General features: G+C 43.7%; 2 protein-coding genes across 2 annotated transcripts; one reads left to right on the top strand and one right to left on the bottom strand.

The window, feature by feature from the left end:
• The first annotated feature begins 665 nt into the window (after nt 1-665).
• On the top strand, nt 666-15,758 carry LOC142938601 (glycerol kinase-like). Its single transcript, XM_076081888.1, has 19 exons — nt 666-771; nt 3,697-3,770; nt 5,124-5,230; nt 5,319-5,396; nt 7,744-7,823; nt 8,069-8,206; nt 8,773-8,882; nt 9,124-9,190; nt 10,613-10,648; nt 10,835-10,902; nt 11,422-11,464; nt 11,569-11,649; nt 11,756-11,834; nt 11,969-12,065; nt 12,760-12,844; nt 13,067-13,187; nt 14,557-14,700; nt 14,888-14,974; nt 15,150-15,758. The coding sequence occupies exons 1-19, from the start codon at nt 718-720 to the stop codon at nt 15,221-15,223; spliced, it is 1,623 nt and encodes a 540-aa protein (XP_075938003.1). The 5' UTR covers nt 666-717; the 3' UTR covers nt 15,224-15,758.
• A 1,566-nt stretch (nt 15,759-17,324) lies between these two features.
• On the bottom strand, nt 17,325-23,189 carry ddx18 (DEAD (Asp-Glu-Ala-Asp) box polypeptide 18). The gene is made up of 14 exons (XM_076081914.1): nt 23,030-23,189; nt 22,451-22,621; nt 22,178-22,369; nt 20,779-20,914; nt 20,539-20,639; nt 19,878-20,077; nt 19,523-19,637; nt 19,078-19,217; nt 18,835-18,996; nt 18,597-18,749; nt 18,371-18,484; nt 18,199-18,255; nt 17,890-18,067; nt 17,325-17,746 (listed from the first exon to the last, which is right to left on the bottom strand). The coding sequence occupies exons 1-14, from the start codon at nt 23,133-23,135 to the stop codon at nt 17,601-17,603; spliced, it is 1,971 nt and encodes a 656-aa protein (XP_075938029.1). The 5' UTR covers nt 23,136-23,189; the 3' UTR covers nt 17,325-17,600.
• Nucleotides 23,190-23,240: the final 51 nt, after the last annotated feature.

Raw genomic sequence — 23,240 nt, 5'->3', positions numbered from 1 at the left:
ATGAAATGTTTTGCCAAAATAATTAAATTGATATTCCCAAACTCTGTTTTCTTGTCTTGTTTTATTGGAGACAAAAACTGTTTATTTTCAAATGTTAGGCTCTGAATACTTTGATCATTATTATATGTTATCCAACTTTGAAAAGCATCCCAAAAGTTCCTACTTAATCTGTTCTCTGGTGTCATGGAAGTTAAAACTTTAAAACGTTGCCTTTAACCGTTTGGTGGAATTGGAAAAGAGAGGTAACTTCTTATCTTAACCACGAAATGACTGCTGTGTTGTTGTCCTTAATAATCTATTGTATTTTTTTACCTAAAAAAATACATGATCAATCTACAAGGCTTTTGTGGGATAATCACTGAACAATCAGCAGGTTTCTCTCAGGTGTCTCTCGATCAAAACAATAACAAAAGGCGGACCTTCACGCGGTCGTGGAGTAGCGTGGGGTCTTCATCGAGAGACCGTGCCCCCAAACCCGATTGGACAGAGCGTGGCCGACGCCTTCTACCGAGCAGCCAATCAACAGAACACCGGCTCGTCCTCACTCATGACCCTGCCCGCTCCGTCTATACCCCCGCGACAGGAGTCTTGGCCGGTGTTTGATTAAAACCACTCGTGTCGTGGAAACCTGGCAAGTGTCGAATCCACCCGCTGGTAGTGTTTAACCTCTGGTTTTTAGTGTTTTTTACGGTCACGAGAAAAAAAAAAAGTAGAACGATGGATCCGCTGGTTGCTGCAATTGACCAGGGCACGAGCTCGACGAGGTTTCTGGTGAGTGACGTCATATGGTTCGTGTTAATTAACACACCGAGTGGTCTTTATTAATGCAACTCCTGTGTTTCACTTTCTTTCGGCATTTGCTGTGTTATTTGACACGCAACGTTAGCTGATAGCAAATAGCGAAGGCTTCGACTCAAAGACACTTATTGCAAGTGGAAATGATAAGTTTGGTTAACTAACGCGACTTTAATTGGCTAGCAAGCAGCTACGCGCGGCTAGGCGAACGCTAACCTGCACGAGAGCAGTGGTATGACAATATACAGTATTATGATATATGGCTTTGACTTACTTGGTTTCAATGTGCTAAACTGTTAGCACAAAAGGCTATCTTCCTAATTTTGGGTTTCAAAATATCATAATGGCATGCAATTACATAATAACTATCGAACCATGTAATGCATCATGTATCAGGTTTATTAAAAGCATCACAACATTATACATACCGTGCATGTCAACCGTTTATGAAACAAAATGTCCATTATGAAATGATGCTGTCAAGAAGCAACGTATTCCCAGTAAAACTTTGTCTGCAAAAGTCACTTTCTCAAAGATTAAACAAACAAACAAACACTGAAAGCCTGTTTAAATGCGTACAGCTGCACTCTGCAGTATACATTCTACATCCATACAAGACAAACCGCCTGTAGACTTGTAGACTATGTTGAAGTGTCGGTCACCTCAATGATGTGTACAAACCAACCAATGTGTTGAATAGATTCATATTCACAGTAATAAGGATGTGCTACTATCAGGTGAGTGTGTTCTGAGGAATGAGCATGTGATTTCATGTCTGTGTGTAAAGACTAATTCAGCGAGTCAGCTCTTTGCATTGGGAGTTTTCAGCATTGAAGTTCATGAACCCTTTTAAAGGAAACTAACTGACTCATCCTACTTTGTGAAATTCTCCTGTTGCGTTGCGTTCATACTGTTAACCACCAAAGACACTCACCTCCTTAAAATCATCCCATTGCTAGTTCTGCCTGTGTGAATACCGCAGACATCGCGTGAAAACATTTCTCCACTTGTTGCTTTGTTTCCACTGTTTAGCAAGATGAGTCCTGTTAAGTGATCCGTTGTGAATAGAGTTGGGCTTCAACAAGTAGGTCAGCCGGAAGATTGAGACTTGGCACAGCATACAGCGGATTGGAGCGCCGCAGAGGTAGAAGCAGACGCGGTGTTTGATGCCTGAGTGCATCCGGTGCACATTAGGGTGAAATGTGACTTTGGCTGGTGTCTGATACTAAATTCAAAACACTAGCTGCTTTTACTACAATTATGATCTCAGATCCTGGTAAAGACTTAACATTAATGAGCAACGAAGAAGAAACGACATATTAAGCATCTACACAAATTCATATTTGACATCTGTAACTCAACCTTTTCATTATGCGGGGAGTATATCTCAAACTTATGTGGTGAAAAGTTACGGATGTCCACAGCGAACATCTTCCATAACAGCATTCTGGAAGTTTTCTTAATTAGTTACCAGCTCTTTGAACCCTTTGTGAGGTCACTGGCTGAAAGCTGACCCGGTGACACTGACTGCACAGACGATGTCATTTAAACCAAAGGTTAATCCTAAACCCAGGAGGTTGTTTGTGAGGTTCTTCACGGGACCCATACGATGACAAGCAACGTCTTCTCTAGTCGTAGTTGGTAGTGATTAAGCTCTTCAACAATGTTGAACTATATCCTCAATATAACTGAGCCTTGACTCCTGCACGCTCCGAGCTGTTTCTGCAGTAGACTGGATCCACCCTGACACTATACAGAGATAGCATGATAGTTTCAGTCTTTTGCTGAGCTTTGGACATAATCTGATGGTTTGTTAGTGAAACTGTTCAGAATGAGGTCTCTGTGTCAGTACATCTACAAAGTGATGTTACACTTAGGTTGAATTTTACAAAATGTATTTGTTTTTGTTGACTAGCACGGTCGCTCCACAAACAACAAGCCACACAAAGCCTGCAATGATCCCGTGGAAATGTTTTGATAACACTCTGGCTACGAGGACACTTGACTTGTGTTCCTGGTCAACTTCATAGGGTCACGTCGACATGAAAATCATGGCTTAAATGGGGAACTTGTTGGCATAAGTATTCAGTGGATGTCAGATTTTGACTTATTTGTGATGCAATTTTGGACTCCAAATGTTTTTTCTTTGTGTTACGTTTTGTCTAGTTGTTGTGTGTTGGTTATTTTCTGCTATGTATTCATTTAACTTGCATAGAATGTACAGACATGTGCAATGCACTTTGAAATATACAATTATCTGGAAGAAGATGAAGGAAACATTGCAATAAAATATAAAAAAAGAGTGAGATCAGAGACCAGTCATGCAGCCTGTCTGTTCGTCGTGTTGTTTGATGTCCAACTGCATGACTTCAACAGAATGTTACCGCTTCCCTTTCAGTGTCAACGGGTTCAGCTTGTAGCCCGTTTGTATCTGTGTCAAGTCTTGCAGCTGTGAGAGGATCGTGAAGTGTAAAGAGTTGTGTGTGTGTGTGTGTGTGTGTGTGTCAGTGCGTCACGGTTTTTCCGTGTGTTACGTTGCTGTGTTGAATTCTCATAAGCTAGCAATGTGAGTACTGTCGGCAGCTGAGTTGCAGATGTGTACACAGAAGTTTACCTTCTTAGAAGAAGTGCTGACTTCTGTCTGACTGTAGGTCCAACTAATAGGCCGCCTCCTGTTCCATCACCCTCTGTAACAGGGAGCCATTCTCTAGTGGAGGGATGTTCACGCCAGGCGCGTGAGGTGCCTGCAATAATTCAGCTAATAATAATCATCATGTGCTCTCCTTTCTGTCTTGTATGTAAATCACAAATATAACTTCCCGACACTATTTCCAGCCCTGTGCCGTCTTGCCTTGTCTCATTTAGTATTCCTGGTCCCTCATAAATTCAACCTCTCCACAGGTGTTCAATGCAAAAACAGCTGAGCTGGTGAGTCACCACCAAGTGGAGATCAAGCAGAGTTTCCCCAAAGAAGGGTGAGTGCTTTGATCTCAATTCTTTTGCAATTAACGGTTATGATTTCACCACGCACCAAGGGGACACTGTCAACTGTCTGGTTCTGTGTGACCCACAGTCCAACCCCACAGACATTTAGTTTATTATATACGACCAAAAAAAGCATCAAATCCTCACATTTGGGAAGCGAGAAACAGCAAATGTTTGACATTTTTGCTTAAATGACTAAAATGATTATTTGATGATCTAAACAGTTGCCAACTAAATTGACTAGTCGACGAAGCGTTGCAGCTTTACTTCACAATAACAGAACACTCTTAAATGTCGGGCTGCCAGAAGCTCTTTCAACCAACCAAACCATATTCTGCTGCTGACTGTACAGAGAGTAAATAGTGCAGAGTCAGTGTTTTATTTATTTGGTGAACATGCATTATACAGGACATCTTTCAGAATGGCAGAAAACTAGCAGAGTTAACGTACAAAGAACAATCAAAAGGTCTAGTTGTAAATCCATGCTGCGTCCCAGATAGTAACCACCATGTCTTCTTCTTCCATCAATGTTTACAGGGTTACCGAGGTTACAAAGGAAGTGCTTTTTAGATTAATCTCTTACTTTATTTGATGTGTGGAACACACTGAGTCTAAGGTCCAGCTCTTATGGTTTTGTAGATTGATACACATTCAGATGTTAACGTCATTTCGAATCTGGTTGATGAACGCTTTGTACAAAGTACCAGAGGCCATATATTTGGTGCAGCCTGCTTTAGGCCAGGTCAGAAACATTATGGGATGTGTAAATGATAGACAGCGTATTTAAGTTAGTATCCGTACAATTTAGCAAATTCTACTCTTGGCTCTATGTTTTGTAACAGAAACAATGGCTACATGTAGATCCTGGATATTCCTGCCTCAATGCACACATGTGCTGAAGCTCCAGTGATCCGTTTAAGTCATGTTTAAAGGTCACATCAGCCAGAGGAGCAGCTGTTTACTTAAACTAATTCTCAGAAAACCACCGTAACAGTTTCCTCTAAATGAGGGGTCATCAACTCCATTTGTGTACGGGTCAGAACAAATGTGCGGGCCGGACTTTCAGTTAAGAGAATACATTTATATAAGCCTAATCACGCCCTCACTGTCTAATATCTTCAGTGTTATTTTTATTACCCGATATCAGTGTGAACATGGGAAATGCATCAATCAGATACTTGTAATGCTCTCAGCTCTCCACCAAGGAGGCAGCTCACTGAGGAACACAGTACTGCCTTGTGATAGGTAGCAGGTAGCAACAGCCTCACACAACTGTTGATGGTTTGGTTTCCATCTTTGTTTAAAGTACAGAACAGACATGTCTGTATTTGTGTTTCACTCAGCTGGGTGGAGGAGGACCCCAAAGAGATAATGCAGTCGGTGTATGAGTGCTTGGAGAGGACTTGTGAGAAACTCTGCCAGCTCAACGTCGACATCTCCAACATAAAAGGTGTGGACAATGCCTGACTGTGGCTGGAGATATGTAAGCCACACGACTGCTAACCAAAGCTGACAGTTTGTTGTTGCTGGTTTCTCAGCGGTGGGGGTGACCAATCAGAGAGAGACCACCCTGGTTTGGGACAAAGAGACCGGAGAGCCACTCTACAACGCCATTGGTGGGTGCATTCTACATCCGAGTGAACAGATTCTGCTTCACGTATTAATTCAGTATGATTCAATGTTTACAAGTTGGACCATTTATACACACTCTGTAAAAAATCACATGTCAAAACTTTAAAGTAAAGGAATTTAAAGGGAACACCACCTAGATGAAGATGGCATGATGAACATGAGCTTCTCTCTCTCAAAGACAGAAACCAGAGAAAGGAAGTCTCCATCTTGTGATGTCATCAAGTACAGAGTGAGGAGCTGCTCCAGAGACAATGCATGAGTTTTCTTCTTTGTACCCAAAAGAGCTTCATTCTCCAGTAGTGTTGTGAAACAGAAAATGTACCATCTACTCCGATCATTCCCCTGTGTGCTCTGTGTCATCTGGAGCATCTTCCACTATTCATTGTCTATGGAGCAGCTCCTCACTCTGTACTTGATGACATCACACGTTTGAGTTTTAGCACTCTAGTTTTTAAATCTGGGAGAGAGTTGTTCATGTTCACTGATATTTGTGGACTGTCTTGTGCCAGGTTCACACATGAACAACATGCTGTGATTTCCGTGTAGTGCTGACTGTGTCTTTTTCAGCTCCCATGTAAACCGATTGGGCTGTTAACACATGACGCACCGCGGCCAGCTCCCTATCTTCAGAGATAGGTTTGGCATCTGGTCTGTTTTCTCAGCTAATCTGGCTAGAATACACACTGATAATCTGCTATAAAAAATGTAAATTATATATGAAATACATAAATGGTCTCTGATCTATGATAACTGACTTTTGACTTCTCCCTCCTTCCCGACTCCAGTGTGAACCCGGCGTAAGACTGTAGGAATAACATGTATGAATTTAGAGAATGGGCGGAGCTCCCCTCCAGCTGCAGGTATAGGCAGACAAAGACCCAATTTAGACACCATCCCTCGATTCAACCAGCCTATTTTTGTAAAGATTCCCTTTGCTGCAGCTTCTCTGGTTACTACTTGCGAAGTGTCGGACTGAACAGTCCGTACTTCTCAGCTGTAACATCTTTCATTGAGCAAATAAGAAGAATATGTCATCTGGGAACCAGCACGGTGACGGCACATGACTAGGTTGCACCAGATCGTAGTGTCCCACATCACGTCTCTCCCTGCCCCACCCACCGTCCCACGTGGCAATTATTCAGAGTAGGAGCTGAGCACATGCCTCTTGGGAGCGATGTGTCGGGGGTGGGTTGTTACTGTCACTGTGCTCAGCAATTCCTCAAGAGGCAAGACCAGTTATCTAGCCTAAAGCCACCATGTGTTAAATTGTGAGTGATGATGAAATCTTTGGACTCATTCTGATTCTTGGTTTGTCGGAAACTGAGACGGTCCCAATGAAATGTGTGTCTCTAATAGTTTAGGTGCACATGTATTGTTGCTGTCAGGCTCAAATGTCACACGTCTATTTTGAGATTACATTACAGTCATTTTCTGGGCTTAAGTGTCTTGCTCATGGACACATCGACATGCGACTAGCGGAGCCGGAACCACCGATCCTCTGATTGAAGGACGGCCCCGCTCTCCACTTAGCCACAGTCGAGTTCGTGCACCTTTGGGGGGCTTTATGGATGCTGTTCACAACCCACTGGCTATTGAGCCCTTTTCTCTCTGCTGAACTGGTGTTACTGGTTTCTTGAAGCTTCACGGCTGCAGGCTGTAGTTTCTACCCGTAATGGTAATAGATTACTCTAATGATGGGGTATTTTCATGCAGGTCTCAAAGAACAGAAGTGATTACTATAGTAGTACAGATTTAGAATTGATATTCAAGTAAAGATTCTTCTCAGATAACTTCATATTAGATTAGATGGATTCAAACATGTTTCAAATAATATGGAAACAGATATATATACACATGCTCTTCATAGTAGTATGAACACAATGCATTTTTTTAAACTAATTTTCTCCTTGGATTATAATTCGCCAGGAAGTAAATCATTTTTTTCTTTAAGAACAGCGTGTTGGTGTGTTTGTGATATCCAGCATCGCTGACTATCCTCATGGCTCTTATTTGTAGTATTCATACACAGTCATTCAGATCAGGTGATACATCATCATCCTGATAAAGCAAAAGTTATGATACGATTTGCACTTTCATGAAATGTCCCTTCTGTACATCTTTAAAAATGATGAGATTGAAACATTTTGAGAAGATAAATATCACTTTGTTAGACACGCAACTTCTGACAAGAGGTGGCATGCATGTTTTGTGATGTAATAGGCCCAGACAGGTGGGAAACACTGCTCTAGAGGCAATGCTGAAAGAGACATTTTTTTGTTTGTGAATGGACTAAGCGCGAGTTTAATCCGCACTCCTCTGCTTCGTCTGTAGTTTGGCTGGACCTGCGCACACAGTCCACTGTGGAGAGTCTCATCAACAAAGCGCCGGGTCAAAACAAGAACCACCTCAAGGTGAGAGAGAAAGTAAAGAAAGAAGTAAAGAGAGAAACTAAAGGTGTTGTATACACTAGTGGTGCTTAACCTTAGAAGAGAACTCGGCACTGGGGGTGGTCTTCTCTTTGATTGGCTGATATTTGCGTAGCTTCAGTTTGAGGTTTTTCTTAGGTCAACCCATAAGGACAATGCTTCTTTTAGCCCAAACAAATGCTCTCATCAGTATCTCTACCACCCCCCCACCCCCCCTCCCCTCTCTCCAGCACAAGACGGGCCTTCCCATCAGCACCTACTTCAGTGCAGTGAAGCTACGTTGGCTGCTGGACAACGTGGATGAGGTGCGACAGGCGGTGCTGAGTGAGCGAGCCATGTTCGGCACGGTGGACTCCTGGATCATCTGGGTAAGAGACCGGCCCTGGGTCAGATGGAGCTGGGACTGAAAGTTTCCATTTTGAGAATACATCTAATTGATATTTTTATGACTGACCTTGCAAATGTGAAAATTAGAATAATGGTTTTAAAAATGATCATTCTCATTAAAATACACATGCAAGGGATTCTGGGTGCGATTTATCTGGCGATCTGTACCAAACAAAGTAGAATGTGATGCGATGGCAGGGACATCTCCGCAGCACCACAATAATTCATTTCAGATGTAATTTTTTCACACATGCCTCCTGCAATTTGAAAATTGCAGTAAACCATATTGCAATTTCGATACATTTTTTGATTCATTGTGCAGCCTTACAAAAAGTAAAAACCGATGTTCCTCTTGTAGTTGCTTAGCTGCACTTGATGGAGTCTATTTACAGTCGGTATAATGTTTTTGTGTTTTTCCTCACATGACATTTAAATCAAGATATAGAGAATGAATGAATGAATATGTTTCCACGTTCTCTGAATCTACACCCCTTTTTATTTTTTAACATTTGATGCACACTCAGTCCAGTGTTGTTTTCTTCCTCAGTGCCTGACGGGGGGCAAGAATGGGGGGGTCCACTGCACAGACGTCTCCAACGCCAGTCGCACCATGCTCTTCAACATTCACAGCTTGGACTGGGATCCTGAGCTCTGCAGGTACACTAACACATGCGAGTGAGCATGTGAACAAGTGCCTGTAGCATAGCACCCTCAAGCATATACACTCTGAGTTCTACTGAACTCTTTCTGTTTGCCACAATGTGACTTTAAAGACTTTTAGCTTTATCTCAGTCCACCCCCTTAAAACTGAGTCAATTCCCATAACTGTCCAAATACAGACCGTTTGAACAAGCTCTCCTTTCCCCGTCTGTTGTGTTCGGTACATTATACGACCCAGGTACTTTGACATCCCGATGGAAATCCTCCCCCAAGTCAGAAGCTCCTCTGAAATATACGGCTGCATGGTGAGCTCACTTTAAAGTTCTCAAACTGTTCCTGTGATACTGTTTGTGTTCTGAGATGGACCGGATGAGACCGGCCCAGCATGTCTTGTGAAACAGCTGACTGACGGTAGTCCTAAAATACTCTGGTGAATGGTTTCATGGCATGTTTTAATCGCTGCAATGACCGTAGAAGTTGATAAGTTACAGCGACTGTGCTGATAGTCTTCACAGTGAAGTAGTAAAGGATATTATTGCCCTTTGGAATTCACATTTGAATCTCTGCTGTTTTCAAATGACAGATATTCTCATTATGAGGAGTTTCTTTTTAAAATCATAATCCCTGAAGAATGATGTAAAGACTTAGTATTGCTGGGTTAATATCAGAGAAGGCAACATGCAGAGGTCTGCTCTGTAGGTCACACTGTCTAGTGCAGGACTCGTGCACACAGCTTGCTTGTGGAAGGTTTTACTTGTGAAGAAGGCACAGATGTTTTATCACATGCATGGAATTATTTTCTGCTTGTGAGTTTACCGAGTACAGGTCGCTGTTTGTTGCTTCAGAATCCAGGAGTTACATTTCAACACAATTCCTTCTTGTGGCCTCACTCTGATAAATTACCTGATAAGATCGTGTGTGTGTGTGTGTGTGTGTGTGTGTGTGTGTGTGTGTGTGTGTGTGTGTGTGTGTGTGTGTGTGTGTGTGTGTGTGTGTGTGTGTGTGTGTGTGTGTGTGTGTGTGTGTGTGTGTGTGTGTGTGTGTGTGTGTGTGTAAGTAACATGCACCTTGCCCTGCCGTCCAGAGGCCAGCAACGTGGCAGCTTTGTCTTTATGGGTTTGATTGACTTTTACCTCAGAATATAGTTACTGATTGTTTCCCCACATCTTCTGAACCTTTAAAACAATACTAGAAGAGATGCCTTCATAGGGAAGTGAACAGGTCATTCTGTAAACTAGAGATAAAGATGCAACGTGTCTCTGCAGAGCTGGTGTTTAACTGACAACATGCGAAGGTGTTGCAATTGATAACTTTACAAAGACACTAATCTGTGTTTCTTAATGGTGTCATTATACATAATAACTTCATCAGGTTTCTATTGGGTAATAACAACGCTCTGCTCAGATTGTGACGTTCCTTGTTTATGTATTACTACATAAAGGGGATTTATTGCTATAAGCTGGAAATAATATGCACTGAATCATAAGTCTGATTGGGATTACTGTAGCCATGTTGTTCATTTATTCATTTCATCATCATGTTAAAGTACTATTATCTAGATGGCTGTGAGGTATTTTCCTGTGTCACATGTTCTCTACAATGTCCTGTCACAGCTTCTTGCTTGATTCAAATGTTTTCAATGCAAACAGTATTTTGTAACTCAGTTGCACAGTCAGCATTATCCTGCAGTCAGTGTGTGTGTGTGTGTGTTTCTGTCTTCCAACCAGAAGTCCAGCTCTCTTGCAGGAGTTCCGATCTCTGGGGTAAGTGTTAGTGTGTGTGTGTGTGTGTGTGTGTGTGTGTGTGTGTGTGTGTGTGTGTGTGTGTGTGTGTGTGTGTGTGTGTGTGTGTGTGTGTGTGTGTGTGTGTGTGTGTGTGTGTGTGTGAGTGAGAGAGAGACACAGACAATTCATACGTGGCCCTCTTAACTGCAACCGTGTTTCTCTCAGTGTCTTGGCGACCAGTCGGCTGCTCTGGTTGGTCAGATGTGCTTCCAGGAAGGTCAGGCCAAAAACACGTAAGCCTTCCAGCGGGTTCTTCATTTTACCTCCTGGTTGCAGTTAGCTGCTACACTGGTGTTTCATCTTCCGCCCTGTTGGTGTTGAAACAAGATGCATAACATGAAAGACAGTCAGATGCATATAAATGCCTACATAACATTACAGACAGTCACCGGACAAACGATGGGTTCAGCGGTCGTTCGGTATTTTTAGAAACTCCAAGAGCAGTCGAAGAGAAAGTTAGCAGGTAGCGTGACAGTGGTCTAGTATGTATGTAAACACCCTCAACCAGAATAATATGTAATGTGATTAAGTCATGACACTTAGTGTTTTATGCATTATTATATTATAAATAATGATATAACAGAGTATATAATAATACTAACAGAGACTTGTGAATATCTCCATCATTCAGAGTCACTTCTAAATGACTGATGTCACTTTTTCTTCTCTTGGTCTTGAAGGATGTCATCAGTTATTAAATCACCGGTCTGTAATCCGTCGTAACCTTTTTGTTTTTTCATCCTTGTGTGAAGGTATGGGACCGGCTGCTTCCTGCTCAGAAATACAGGGACCAAGGTAAGACGAGAGGAAAATAACACATGGGTGTAACATTCTGACTGACATTCTGTCGTGGTGCTACCTCACACTCTGTATAAGGTGTTCACTTGTCTCTCTGTTAGCCTCTGATGTCAGACCACGGCCTGCTGACCACAGTTGCCTACAAACTGGGAAAAGACGAGCCCGCCTGCTATGCACTCGAGGTGTGTGAACACCTCCTCCTCAGTGCAGTAATGTCCTCCGTTGTGCACCTCCCTGGCCTGCTGCTCTCATGTGATGTGGGTTCCATGTTTTTCTGTTTTCTCCCAGGGCTCCGTGGCCATCGGAGGGGCAGTGGTGCAGTGGCTGAAGGACAACCTGGGCATCGTGCAGTCTTCCTCAGAGATCGGTACTTACACATCTTATCTCATCTAACATGAAATTCATGAAACATTCAAAAGCAAATTCCTAGTTGCTTTTTGATTATATCACATAGAAAAGAAGACATAATAACTAATAACTGGTGCTCCTGTGTTTTCTCAGAGAAGCTAGCAGCTGCAGCCGGCACGTCTTACGGCTGTTACTTTGTGCCGGCCTTCTCCGGCCTCTACGCCCCGTACTGGGAGCCCAGTGCAAGAGGGTGAGCCAGTCAGCTGTTCAAACACACGTCTGAACTATCAACTAATTCCACCCCGAAATGAGGAGAAATGTTCTGATAGGCGAAAACATTCTTTTTTTTGTGGTGTTGTTGACCAAAATCCTGTTTTCTTACAGGTGAGTTTAATTTCTCCATGCAATCTAAACACACAGTACTAGTGCCAAATATATTGAAGCATCGGTAACAATCTAAAATTGTATGAGCTCACTTTTTTTTGTAACAAAATTAGAAATCCCAGTATCATGACAACACTGCAAGGTACTTGGATTGTGTGTTATCAGGTTATGCAACATTACTGTCATGTCTTCATTTTGGCTAGCAATGTATTTTAATCGCACTAATCTGCCGCGTTGTCTTCTGAAGAACATGTCGTTGTGACGCCTCTTGTGGCCAAAATGAGTATTACAACAATGAACACTTGATATTTGTACTCGCCTATTTACCGAATACAAAATAAAGAACTTCTTCTGGCAAAACCTTTCTTGAATGATAAACAAAGCAATTTAGATCAGACTTTATTTTTCTCACTGGCCTCTCAGGGCTTCCGTAGTTATTTGTTTGACTCCAGAGAGTTAGTTTTCTTGTATAGTTTCTTCCCCAGAGAGTTCAACAAACTGCCTTAATAACAACACTATATAGTTTGTGTATTTAACTATTTCCTCTGTTTGTTTTCCAGCATCATCTGTGGGCTCACTCAGTTCACCAACAGGAACCACTTGGCTTTTGCTGCCCTCGAGGCCGTCTGCTTTCAGACCAGAGAGGTGAGCAGCGTCTCCTCTCTGCTCCTCCACCTTCCTTATGTCTGGTTCTTCTTCTTGCTTTGAGAACGGCACAACAAAGGCTTATTGCACAGTGATACTAGTACACGTGTGGCGTGTAATTCCTTAATACAAATACCGAAGCAGCAACTTTATCTTAGCAACAGTTATGTTGGGGGTAAAAGGCTGTGGCTGTGATTAAGCGAGCGTCACTCTCTGTGTCAGATCCTTGATGCGATGAACCAGGACAGCGGCATCCCTCTGACACAGCTGCAGGTGGATGGAGGCATGACCTCCAACAGGTTACTGATGCAGCTGCAGGCCGACATCCTCTGCATCCCCGTAGGTAAGAGGCTTCTGCTAACACACTCATACATACACATACCATTAACGTCAGTTATTTTAGAGACGGTAGTATTCATGCAGAGATGCAATCCAAACCGCAGATCAAATATCAGGTGAATGTAACAATGTAACATGTTTCTCTGACTTGTGTGTAAGGTCTCTGGTGTTGGGTAAAGTTGTATAAAGGCTTTAGTGTCTCCAGAGGCAGCTGTGTACAGGCTGATGAATGTCTGCCTCCATTGGGGTTGAAGACTACACGCTTGAAAGAAAAGGATCAGAGTTCAGAGGAGTTAGGCCCGACCTCTGTAGCTCGCTCTCTGTTGCAGGCTAGCGGCTCGAGGCTACATTAGTCGCTCCTAGCACACTGAATCTCTGACCCGACTGTTGAGAGTCGACTTGCATTGTGGGTAATGTAGGTTCCAGGGTTTGACAAGTAGGACGAGGTGTGGATGAAAAAATGATAAGGCACAGTAAAGAGAAGGATGCGAGCTCATATAAATATTTAACACCAATCATTTTAATTTGCCTTAAATCATACTGAAAATATAAAATTGAGTAGTTACATTTGTGATAACAAATGTTCATTCAACGTTAGCTCTGACCGGTTCAATACAGTCATGTGATGCAGAGAAGACTTATTGCTTGAGTTTACTTCAGTGGGAACAGTCTGCTGGTGATGACATACACATACTAACTGTATAGTTCATTTAGAAGGCAGCATGCAGATTTGAATCCTTTTCTTAACTGTCCACAATGTGCAAAGCTAAATCAGTGGAGCACATTCAACTGAAACGTTGTGGCAGCATGAACAGCTTCACTAAAGTTGTCTCTCCTGCTTCAAACAATAACTTTTAAAGTTCAGAAATCTGTTTTTGTCAAACTGAGTAACCATTGACTAAACGTGGACTTTAGACCTCTCTGTCCTCCTGACCTTTACCCCATTTAAAAGAAACACGGACACACACAAACGTTGACTTCGATGTACTACAGTACATCAAATGAACTGGTGTGTACATAACTGGGTACCTATGAATATTACCATGTGAACTCCAGGAGAAACTGAATTGACATTACAACGTCCAATACTTGTGGACACCAGCATAAATCTGCTGCTTTCAACATCGTGGCTGATTATTGCAGGGCCTCAGGGGAAGATTGTGTTACCTGCCAAGTAAAAAATACATTTAAACATTGTCCCTCCCTGAAGATCCGTCACATGATAACGTTTTTGCATTTCAGTCACTTTAAGTGTGTGTGTGTGTGTGTGTGTGTGTGTGTGTGTGTGTGTGTGTGTGTGTGTGTGTGTGTGTGTGTGTGTGTGTGTGTGTGTGTGTGTGTGTGTGTGTGTGTGTGTGTGTGTGTGTGTGCAGTGCTACCCACCATGTCAGAGACCACGGCTCTGGGTGCAGCCATGGCGGCGGGGGCAGCAGAGGGGGTGGGCGTGTGGAGCCTGAGCCCCAGTCATCTACCGCACGCCACGTCTGAGACATACGAGCCTCAGATCAACACTGAAGGTAAGAGACTCGGAGAGAAGCAGCTGGTACTGAGCATGTGATTCTCTAAGGTCGATACTGTGACAACTCATTTGCTGCCATCTAGTGGAAGCTCCATTCATGACACTGGGGACTTGAGAAATCTTAAAAAAGGGGCCATTGTATCCCATCGCTAACCTGTCTGTCTGTCTGTCCTTTTCTCAAACAGAGAGTGAGTTCCGCTTTGCTCGTTGGAAGAAGGCGGTCCAGAGATCCATGAACTGGGAGACCACAGAGCCTAGTGACAATACCAACGGTACACAGCTGCAGTATTTGTCTTATTTACCCAAAGTATGACTGAAGTGGTATAAATCTGTGACGTACAGGCATTGTTTCTTGAAGTGTGTTTTTGTAGCATAATCTTTGCTGAATCTCGAGTGGTCTGACTGTGATCTGTCTTGGACGCTGTCTCTCTTATTCATTGACGACAGGTTTAGGAAAGAAGATGAACGGCGCCCCCTGGGGTGCTCCGCCCTCCCCTCCCCCCACCAGAGCAGTCCCCTAAGGTCCGATGTTTGCTGCATGCTGTGTGTGACAGTTTGAAGTGCTACAGCGCTAACTTCTTCATGTTGTGACGGGGTTGACTTCTGGGCACTGTGTGCTGAAGGGCTTGACCGATGCAGAGCTTCCATATCCAGTGCAGATGTTTTTAGATCAGAAAACAGCACATCGGCCGTCACAGGACAAGTTTCCTTTGATGAATGATGTTTGTGAACAGCTTTTGAAGGAAGACGGATCCTACATCAGCGTATAAGGGCCATTGTAGGTTTAATCAATATACTCTGCAATAGGATGCAGCAATAAAGCAAATACTTGGACTTGAAGAGACGTTGCTGTGAATTGGGCTTAATCAAGAGAAAACATACTTTTTTTTTTTCCAGGTATTACCCTTTCCTTTGACTCTGTCGTTTTTCCTACAATGGCCCTAATAAGTCGGCGTGGGGTTCCATCTTAGCTGCTGGATGTTTAATAATTGTCTTTTGAAGAACCAATTAAAAATAAAAGCTAATTGAACAAGTGAGTAAATGAAAACTACATTTTAAATGCACCTCTAAATGGATGAATCTCTTGCAGAGTATATTGATTATATTATTATTATGATTATATTATATTGATTGGGGCGTTGCTCTGTCATTAGTGTAGCTGCAGTTTAAGGTTGGAAACAGGTTTAGTCTAAATCCACTTTCTCTGATCTGGTGTTAAAGAAGCAGCGATGAGAGATATGGAACACATCCTGAATCCACCGACCAATTTGGGGAAATAGCGTAAATAATAAAAATGGATAAACATGGAACTTTGAACAGTATTTAAGATTCATTTTTTTACATTTGCGTGAATCAACAAAAAATAAATTCAGTGTCCAAGATGATGCTCTTCGGTCGATGTCATTGAAACGTTTAGATGTTGAACACAGGCTTTCACTACAGACTGAATCAGAGCATGAAGATCCTGCGTCCTCTGAAGCCTCCTTCATACGCTTCAGTCCATCTGAATCCGTGCTGCTCGTTAACACTCCAGTTTAGCACGCCGCTGTGTTCTGAACCTAACTGGACCCGTTCTAGATAGTCCGATGCTAAGTCACAGAGCAGCAGCCCTCGAGGGTTTACATGTTTGGCTCAAACCATTTCCTAGAACTAACCGCCGTCACTCTAGACCTTGTATTCTGCCAGACAAAGAATCCGCATCGTGTTCTTTCTGAGGGTCTTTTCTCACCTCACAGATCACCAGGTGTAACTGGTTCCAGACCGATCAGGGATATGGAAACCTATGGAGCACGACTGGAAGAGGAAGTGACTGGCAGTGCATAAAGGACTTCAGAAAAGCTCATCAACCTCAAGTACCAGCCGGGATGAAGAGTCACAACCTCTGGAACCTTTCCGATGAGATTTCTTAAAGAGAAACCACGGATCTGCCTTCTTTAACTTGAACAGTAAAGCTTAGACTCAGCTGTTAGTCTGAAGTATTGCACTACTATTGTACCTCACTGTATCAAAGGGGATTCTGTACTGTTTATTTGAATTGTTTTGTACAAAGTGTTGTGGTGTACCTCTTTAACTTTGGGATGTATGAGATTAGTCTGACTAATTCAGCCTTTGAAAAAAGTTACTGCATACTCGCGTGACATAGTTCTGTACCCGGGGTCAGAAATACTTCCTGGATTTTCACAATGAGCTAAAACCTTTTGGGCATTGAGGGGGGGGGGATCTGACATAAGGCTGACACCCTTTGTATGGACAGGATGGCTGTGGGAGACGTGCAGGTTTTTAACATTACTTACATCAGTACAGACTGAAGAGAACCCCTCATACAACCCGGCCGCTCAGATTCTATTCAGTCTAGGGACCTGATCTGAGCCATCACATCCACTGATGATCACTTTAATTTAGAATGAAGACAAAGATTAAGTTGTTTGATTTGTCATTTAAAGGTTAATCTGGTTACTGTATTCATCCGAGGACTGATTCACTTCACAGGGTGTGTCTATAGCCAGAACCTGTTTGATGCTTAGCTAGTCCTTCAGCTGTAATGTGATAATGTCCAATTAAAGATTGTACATGAGAACCTCACATGGTGCATTAAGTCTTTATAGAATGAAGCAAACTTAATGAAAGTCAACAGATTTAATATTGCAGGAAGATGACATGAAGTAATGTTAGAAAAGTGAGTCCACAGTGGAAAGAACACACACGAGGAATGCAGCGGCCTATTTCAACACAATGTGTCTTTACAGTTCCTAAATACTCTCACACGCCTCATAGGCCAGCTGGGCCTACATGTCAGAGCCCCGCCTTCTGTTCAAAGCAGGAAGTTCATCAAATAAAAGGGCAGTTCGTCAAATACACAGAAGAAGAATCAGTCCAGGAGGAGTTCACTTGAAGGGTTCAGCGGGAGAATTGCCTCCGCTCCCCCTTTCCTTTGTTCACATGCTTGAAGATTCTGGGTTTTTGCCCGGTGTTGGACTTCTGGTATCCAAATCCACCTCCGCCGCCTCGCTTCTGAATCTTCCCACCTTTACCGCTGTGAACGTCTGGAGAACAACCGAGTTAAGGAGAACTACATCTTTCTTTTTGAAATCATACATTTGTACTTGACACGAGGAAATAATGACACATAATGAGGACATCGCACCAACATAGAACAGCCGGTGTGGCGAATAGCAGCAAAGGATACTCAGGTCGACGTAAGGAGGAACTTTGAAGCCAAACGACAGCGCCACCATGGGGAGGTTCAGAGTGTTGACGCTGTAGATCTGTTTGAGCGAGTGGGAGTCGTACGCCCTCACGTACGACTTGTAGGCCTCCTGGGCTGACTTGTGGAGATAGTAGTTCTTCTCAATCAGCTTCTCCATCTTAGGAACAAGAGGCGGTTGTATAATAATTGACTCGAGCAGTCAGCTGCCATTTCCCTTATACATCTATAGAAAACTAATTTAAAGCATTTAAAGATGTGTGGAAGCTGCCGAGACGTCTTCATTCTTACCTGGGACTGGATATCAGAGATCTTGCTCCAAGAAAAGTCAAACTCGCTCAGTGGGACCTGCACCAAGAAAAGGAGGTGAGTAAAAAGAGGCTCGTCCCATATGAAGACATGGCACATGTCCACCTGGTTGGGCTCAGCATTAGTAAAGGATCTACATGAACAGACGGGTTACCTTGGCCTGTTTCAGGAAGCGCAGGAAGCCGAGCTCCTCTGGCCGGAGGATGAGGAGCGCGTGGCCTTTGCCGTTGATGCCTCTGGCTGTCCTGCCCACCCTGTGGATGTACTCCTGCGGACGCAAAGGCCAGTTTAAAAGGGGTCAAGTGCTCCGGAGCCAAGCTGCTGATTTGACCATAGCTCTAGAATTATCGGGGTAAATGATCTAGTTGTAGCTCAGGTACCTTGGGGTCATCTGTGGGGTCGTACTGGACGATCCAGTCCACCTCGGGGATGTCCAGGCCTCGGGCCGCCACGTCTGTACACAGCAGGATGCCTGAGTCGGCGTTACAGAACTGGAAGAAGGTGGTGGTTCGTTTGGTCTGCTTCTGTTTGCCCTGAAAAGACAGAATAAGGAGACGGGTGAGGCCGAGTCCTCTGAACACGACCCAATGATGCCGGGAGGTCGGCGACGCGACTTACATGGATGGCCATGACAGGCAGGTCGATGTAGTTGAGCAGCTCGTAGTGGAACTTCACAGACATACAGGAGGAGAAGAAGACCATGAGCTTCTTCTTGCGGTTCTTCTTCAGGAAGGTGAAGAGCAGCAGGAAGCGCTTCTCTGACGGACACACCACGTAACCCTGAAACACGAGACGGATCACGTTATAAACGCGTCGGCGTGCCGAGGAATATGGCCTCCATGTTACAGGAGCAGACCGTACCTGCTCCAAGCCGTCAACAGTGGCATTGTCTTTGTTGTCATCCACGCCGACGTAGAGCGGCTCTTTCTTCAGGGAGATGCGAGCCAAGTCCTCCACCTTACGGGTCTGAGTGGCTGAAAACAGCATGGTCTGTCTCTTCTCTGGAGAGAACAAGGAGACATTGAACAGGGACTCAGAGGGAGCCGGTGGATCACAGTGGGTTTGTTGTACACTGTGGACCATGAAGTGACCATGAAGAGTTCTTCCAGCCTGTGAGTTTATGTGGCTCAAAAGGAGCTCAAGTCTGAGAAAAAAAACCTGATGTCAGTTATATTTTGCTTTATGGACTAAGGGTCCCCATGTCTATCCTACGCTGTATGGATTTTGACCGCTGTTGAATAAAGTACCCGTTAACTAACCCATCCCATCAAAGAGGAAGGAGAGCGGTGCAACAACAGATACGTACTTGGCAGCAGCTTGATGATCTGCTTCAGCTCCTCCTCAAAGCCCACCTCTAAGATTCGGTCGGCCTCGTCGATAATCAGACACTGTAGGTTCTTGTACATGAACCCAGGAGTATTCTGAAGGCACAAAAATGTTTTTATATTCTTATCAAAGTATTTTAAAAAGCCAGAGTTGCAGAAACACAAGGCTTTTATAGTAGAAAGAAACATCAATAAAACCACGATCTTATGTTCGATGAATGCATCGATACCAGCGGTTCTATGAAGCGCAGTGACTACTAATCATCCCTGTAGATAATGACCAGTTTGATAAGGTGCTCTGTACGTGTCCTGGTTTTCCCTGTGGACCCTGCTCACCTGGAGGTGGTCCAGCAGACGGCCGGGTGTGGCCACTAGGATGTTGACCCCGTTGGTCAGCCTCTGGGCCTCCGCTGAGCGGTTGCTGCCGCCCATGGTCAGACCAAAGGTGTGCACGTGGTGCACCATCAACTCCTTCAGCACGCCGTAAGTCTGCATTGCCAACTCGCGTGTGGGGGAAAGAATCACCACGCCGGTGCCTGAGAGGAAGAGGGGGACATAATGAGGTTTGATACGTACAGCCTGCTGAAGGTTTAAAGCTACGTAGTAATGTATTCTAGTTATATTTGTGGAAATTCTCTTCACATCCGACAGCAATCAATAAATCAAATGCTCTGACAAAAGAAGGAAATCTGGTAACTGTGGCAGGACTGTGATAAGCCAATCCTTTGATTTGGGCCCGTCTACCTGATCTCATTCTGAACGCACACTCATTGCCGCTCCAAGCTGCTAGCTTAACAGCTGAGAGTGGCAACAATAGCCATATTCGTTGTTTACATTCACAATCAGAATTTGGGAGGAGTGGCTTCTTTCTTGCTCGATTTAGCTACTTTCATTTGCAACACTGGGCCGGGTTCATCCGTTGGATGATAAAGTCTAGCTGACCCGGCTTTGAGCCTGCAAACATTGTGGAGAGAGGAGACTTCAACGGGAGTCTTACCGTTCCTGGGCATGAACTTGAGTTTGTAGATGAGCTCTATAGACGGGATGAGGAAGGCCAAGGTTTTACCGCTCCCCGTCTTGGCAGCAGCCAGAATATCCCTAAAGAGAAGCGACGCAAAGAGAAACACTGTTTCAGTACACACAAAGTCACAATGCATTGTGGTCTACAGTTGATCAGGTTGTTAGTGTGAAATGAGCTGACCTCTAAACACAGTCCCACATTACACCGGCCACTTACCTTCCTTCCAGCAGGGGGCGGATACTTTTGTGCTGGATCTCGGTCATGTGTTCAAAGCCCATCTCCTTCACTGCTTTCAGCGTGCTGTCACTCATCAGATCAGTGAGAGAGGCGAAGGACGTGTCCTCAAAGGCTCCTGAAATACCAGTAACAACTCATGAGGGGGCCGCTCTCTATTTCAAGAAAAGGCCAAGATGAAGCGTAAGAAAACAGCACGTCAGGAAAGAGACGGCTAATCGCCAGCCATGGGAAACCAAAGCAACATATCCAGTGTCCTTGCAGTTGCTCCTGTCAGGAGAATCACTGGCGACTCCTCCCAAAGACAACCACAACAGTCTCTGTATGCCTTAGTTGACACCTGTTTCATGATGGAAACACTGAACAGGCAACACATAAAGGCAACGCGCTGGTTTTTGTTTCTCACTGCAGGTGAATGTGTGTGTATGTGCACTGAACGGTGAAGAGTCTTTTCTGGTTGTGAAGCCCACAGAGTACTACAGCTGGCTACATAAACACAGCACTCAACGTTTCCTGGTCATATACACCGAAGCAGCTTAATAATGTAAATGATGTGCATCTATCACTGTGACAACAGTGTGGCAATTTAAAAGTGTTAAAATGATTTGATATCAAGTGTGATCCGCCTCCTGCTCGTGTGATATTTGGTGCCGATGATAACCTGCTGAGAGCAGAGCTCCAAAGAATATTATTCTCGCTCCCTCTAACAGACACACAAGTGTGTGTGTGTGTGTGGCGTATGAGCATGCTGTGTGTATGTGGCCTGTGTTTCTGTGTCAGGAGGGAAAGAGTTAATATTGACTGTCAGTTTGTCAATAATAACTAAATTATAAACAACTACCTCCTATTTCAGAAAAAAAAGTACTTTAAATTGTGTGAATATTTAGTGAAACTTAAATGTCAGAGTTCCGATTAGTTTGATACAATGATCACAAGATTTAAAAGCTTGAATCAAACCGTTGTTATTTTTGAGATAATATCAAAATATATATATATATATTTTGCAGTATCCAATAGCTGGCATAAATCAAAGTTAAATATATTATACATTTATACTGTTTTTGCACTGTATGGCAAAGGCCAAAATATGAATTATCATTTTTATAAACTGAACAGAAATAATTTTCTCAGCACTTTGTTTGTTTTGGTGCATGAGATATAAATGAAGTCATAAACGTATGACAGCGCTCTTAAAGGACGCACATTTACCATCAGTTCACACAGTCTAATCAAACTATTGATGTCACAAAAGTCAAACTGTTTTTTAACTGCTGAACACGTTGAATGAGTGCTTTCTCGCTGCAGAGCCCTGACTGTATTCTCCACTCAGCTGCTGAGGACTCGGTCAGGTCTATAGTAAGCACACGCAGTTCTTCTATACCTGTCAAACCAGATGGTAATTCAGGCTGCTCTTCTTCTTCCTCCTCCTCATCTTCTCCCTCCTCTTCCTCATCTGCAGCTTCCTCCGGTTTATGGCTTTTCTTTTCTCCATCTGCTAAAGCATCTCCCTCCTCCTCCTCCTCCTCTTCTTCTTCTTCTCCCGCTTCTTTCACTGTTTTCGTCTTCTTCTCAACTGGAACGAGGAATACGACATGTTAGTTAGCCATCACACAAAATCATCAATATCACGTTGGCCAACTCCTCTAGCTGTTACCTGGTGATTCCGCCGTGTCCGCCAGCTTCCTCTTCTTCTTCGTCTTCTTCTTCAGAGGGGGTTCCTCTGTCGTGGTCCCTTCCAGTGGCCCCACGTTCTGTTTCTTCTGCGTTTTCTTAGGAGCACTTTCTGCTTTCTCACCACTTTTGTCTGCCAGTCCGTTTGAGTTCACTGTCAAACACATAACTTTATTTAGCCGATCAGTCATATGATCGAAGAATCGTTAGCATCTCAGTTTGGGGTTAAAACTTGTGGTTACTATGTAACGTTAACACATCTGAGGGAGAACTTTGGAAATCTGAATGCGTTACAATACTAAGCTAGCTCACTACATCTTAACGACGATTATAAATCACAAGAAGCTGCGACAAATGTCGGTGATAAACTCAAACACGTATCTAATGCTACAATGTAATGTCAGCTAACGTCATTTAACAGTTTTACGTTTGACCGATTTAACGAGAAATCCTATTAAAAAGTATGCTAACGCAGCTAGCTTAGCAGGTGAGGCTCGTCACCGCTTCAGAAAACAAGCAACAACGACCTCTTTCCACAATACTCTTCCCTCACAGCACGTACCGGTCTCTTCGTCTACTGCCTTCGCCTTAAGTAGTTTTCGCTCTTTGTTCTTGTCATTTCTTTTCTGAATTTTCTTGCGGAGAAGCTTCATCTGTAGGTCCGCCATGGTAACGGCGTAGGGCACACGTGTGTATGTGAGCGGTGTTGAGGACCCTTCGGGGCACCAGTCTGCATCGCCTGAGTGAAAATCCAAAGGACCCCGCTCGTTGAA

Source organism: Anarhichas minor, unplaced genomic scaffold (genome assembly GCF_050575085.1).
Source record: "Anarhichas minor isolate MPS153535 unplaced genomic scaffold, ASM5057508v1 ptg000087l, whole genome shotgun sequence".
In the NCBI taxonomy this organism is placed as follows: domain Eukaryota; kingdom Metazoa; phylum Chordata; class Actinopteri; order Perciformes; family Anarhichadidae; genus Anarhichas; species Anarhichas minor.
Note: the sequence above shows the minus strand (reverse complement) of the source record. Positions and strands in the feature narration are given on the sequence as shown.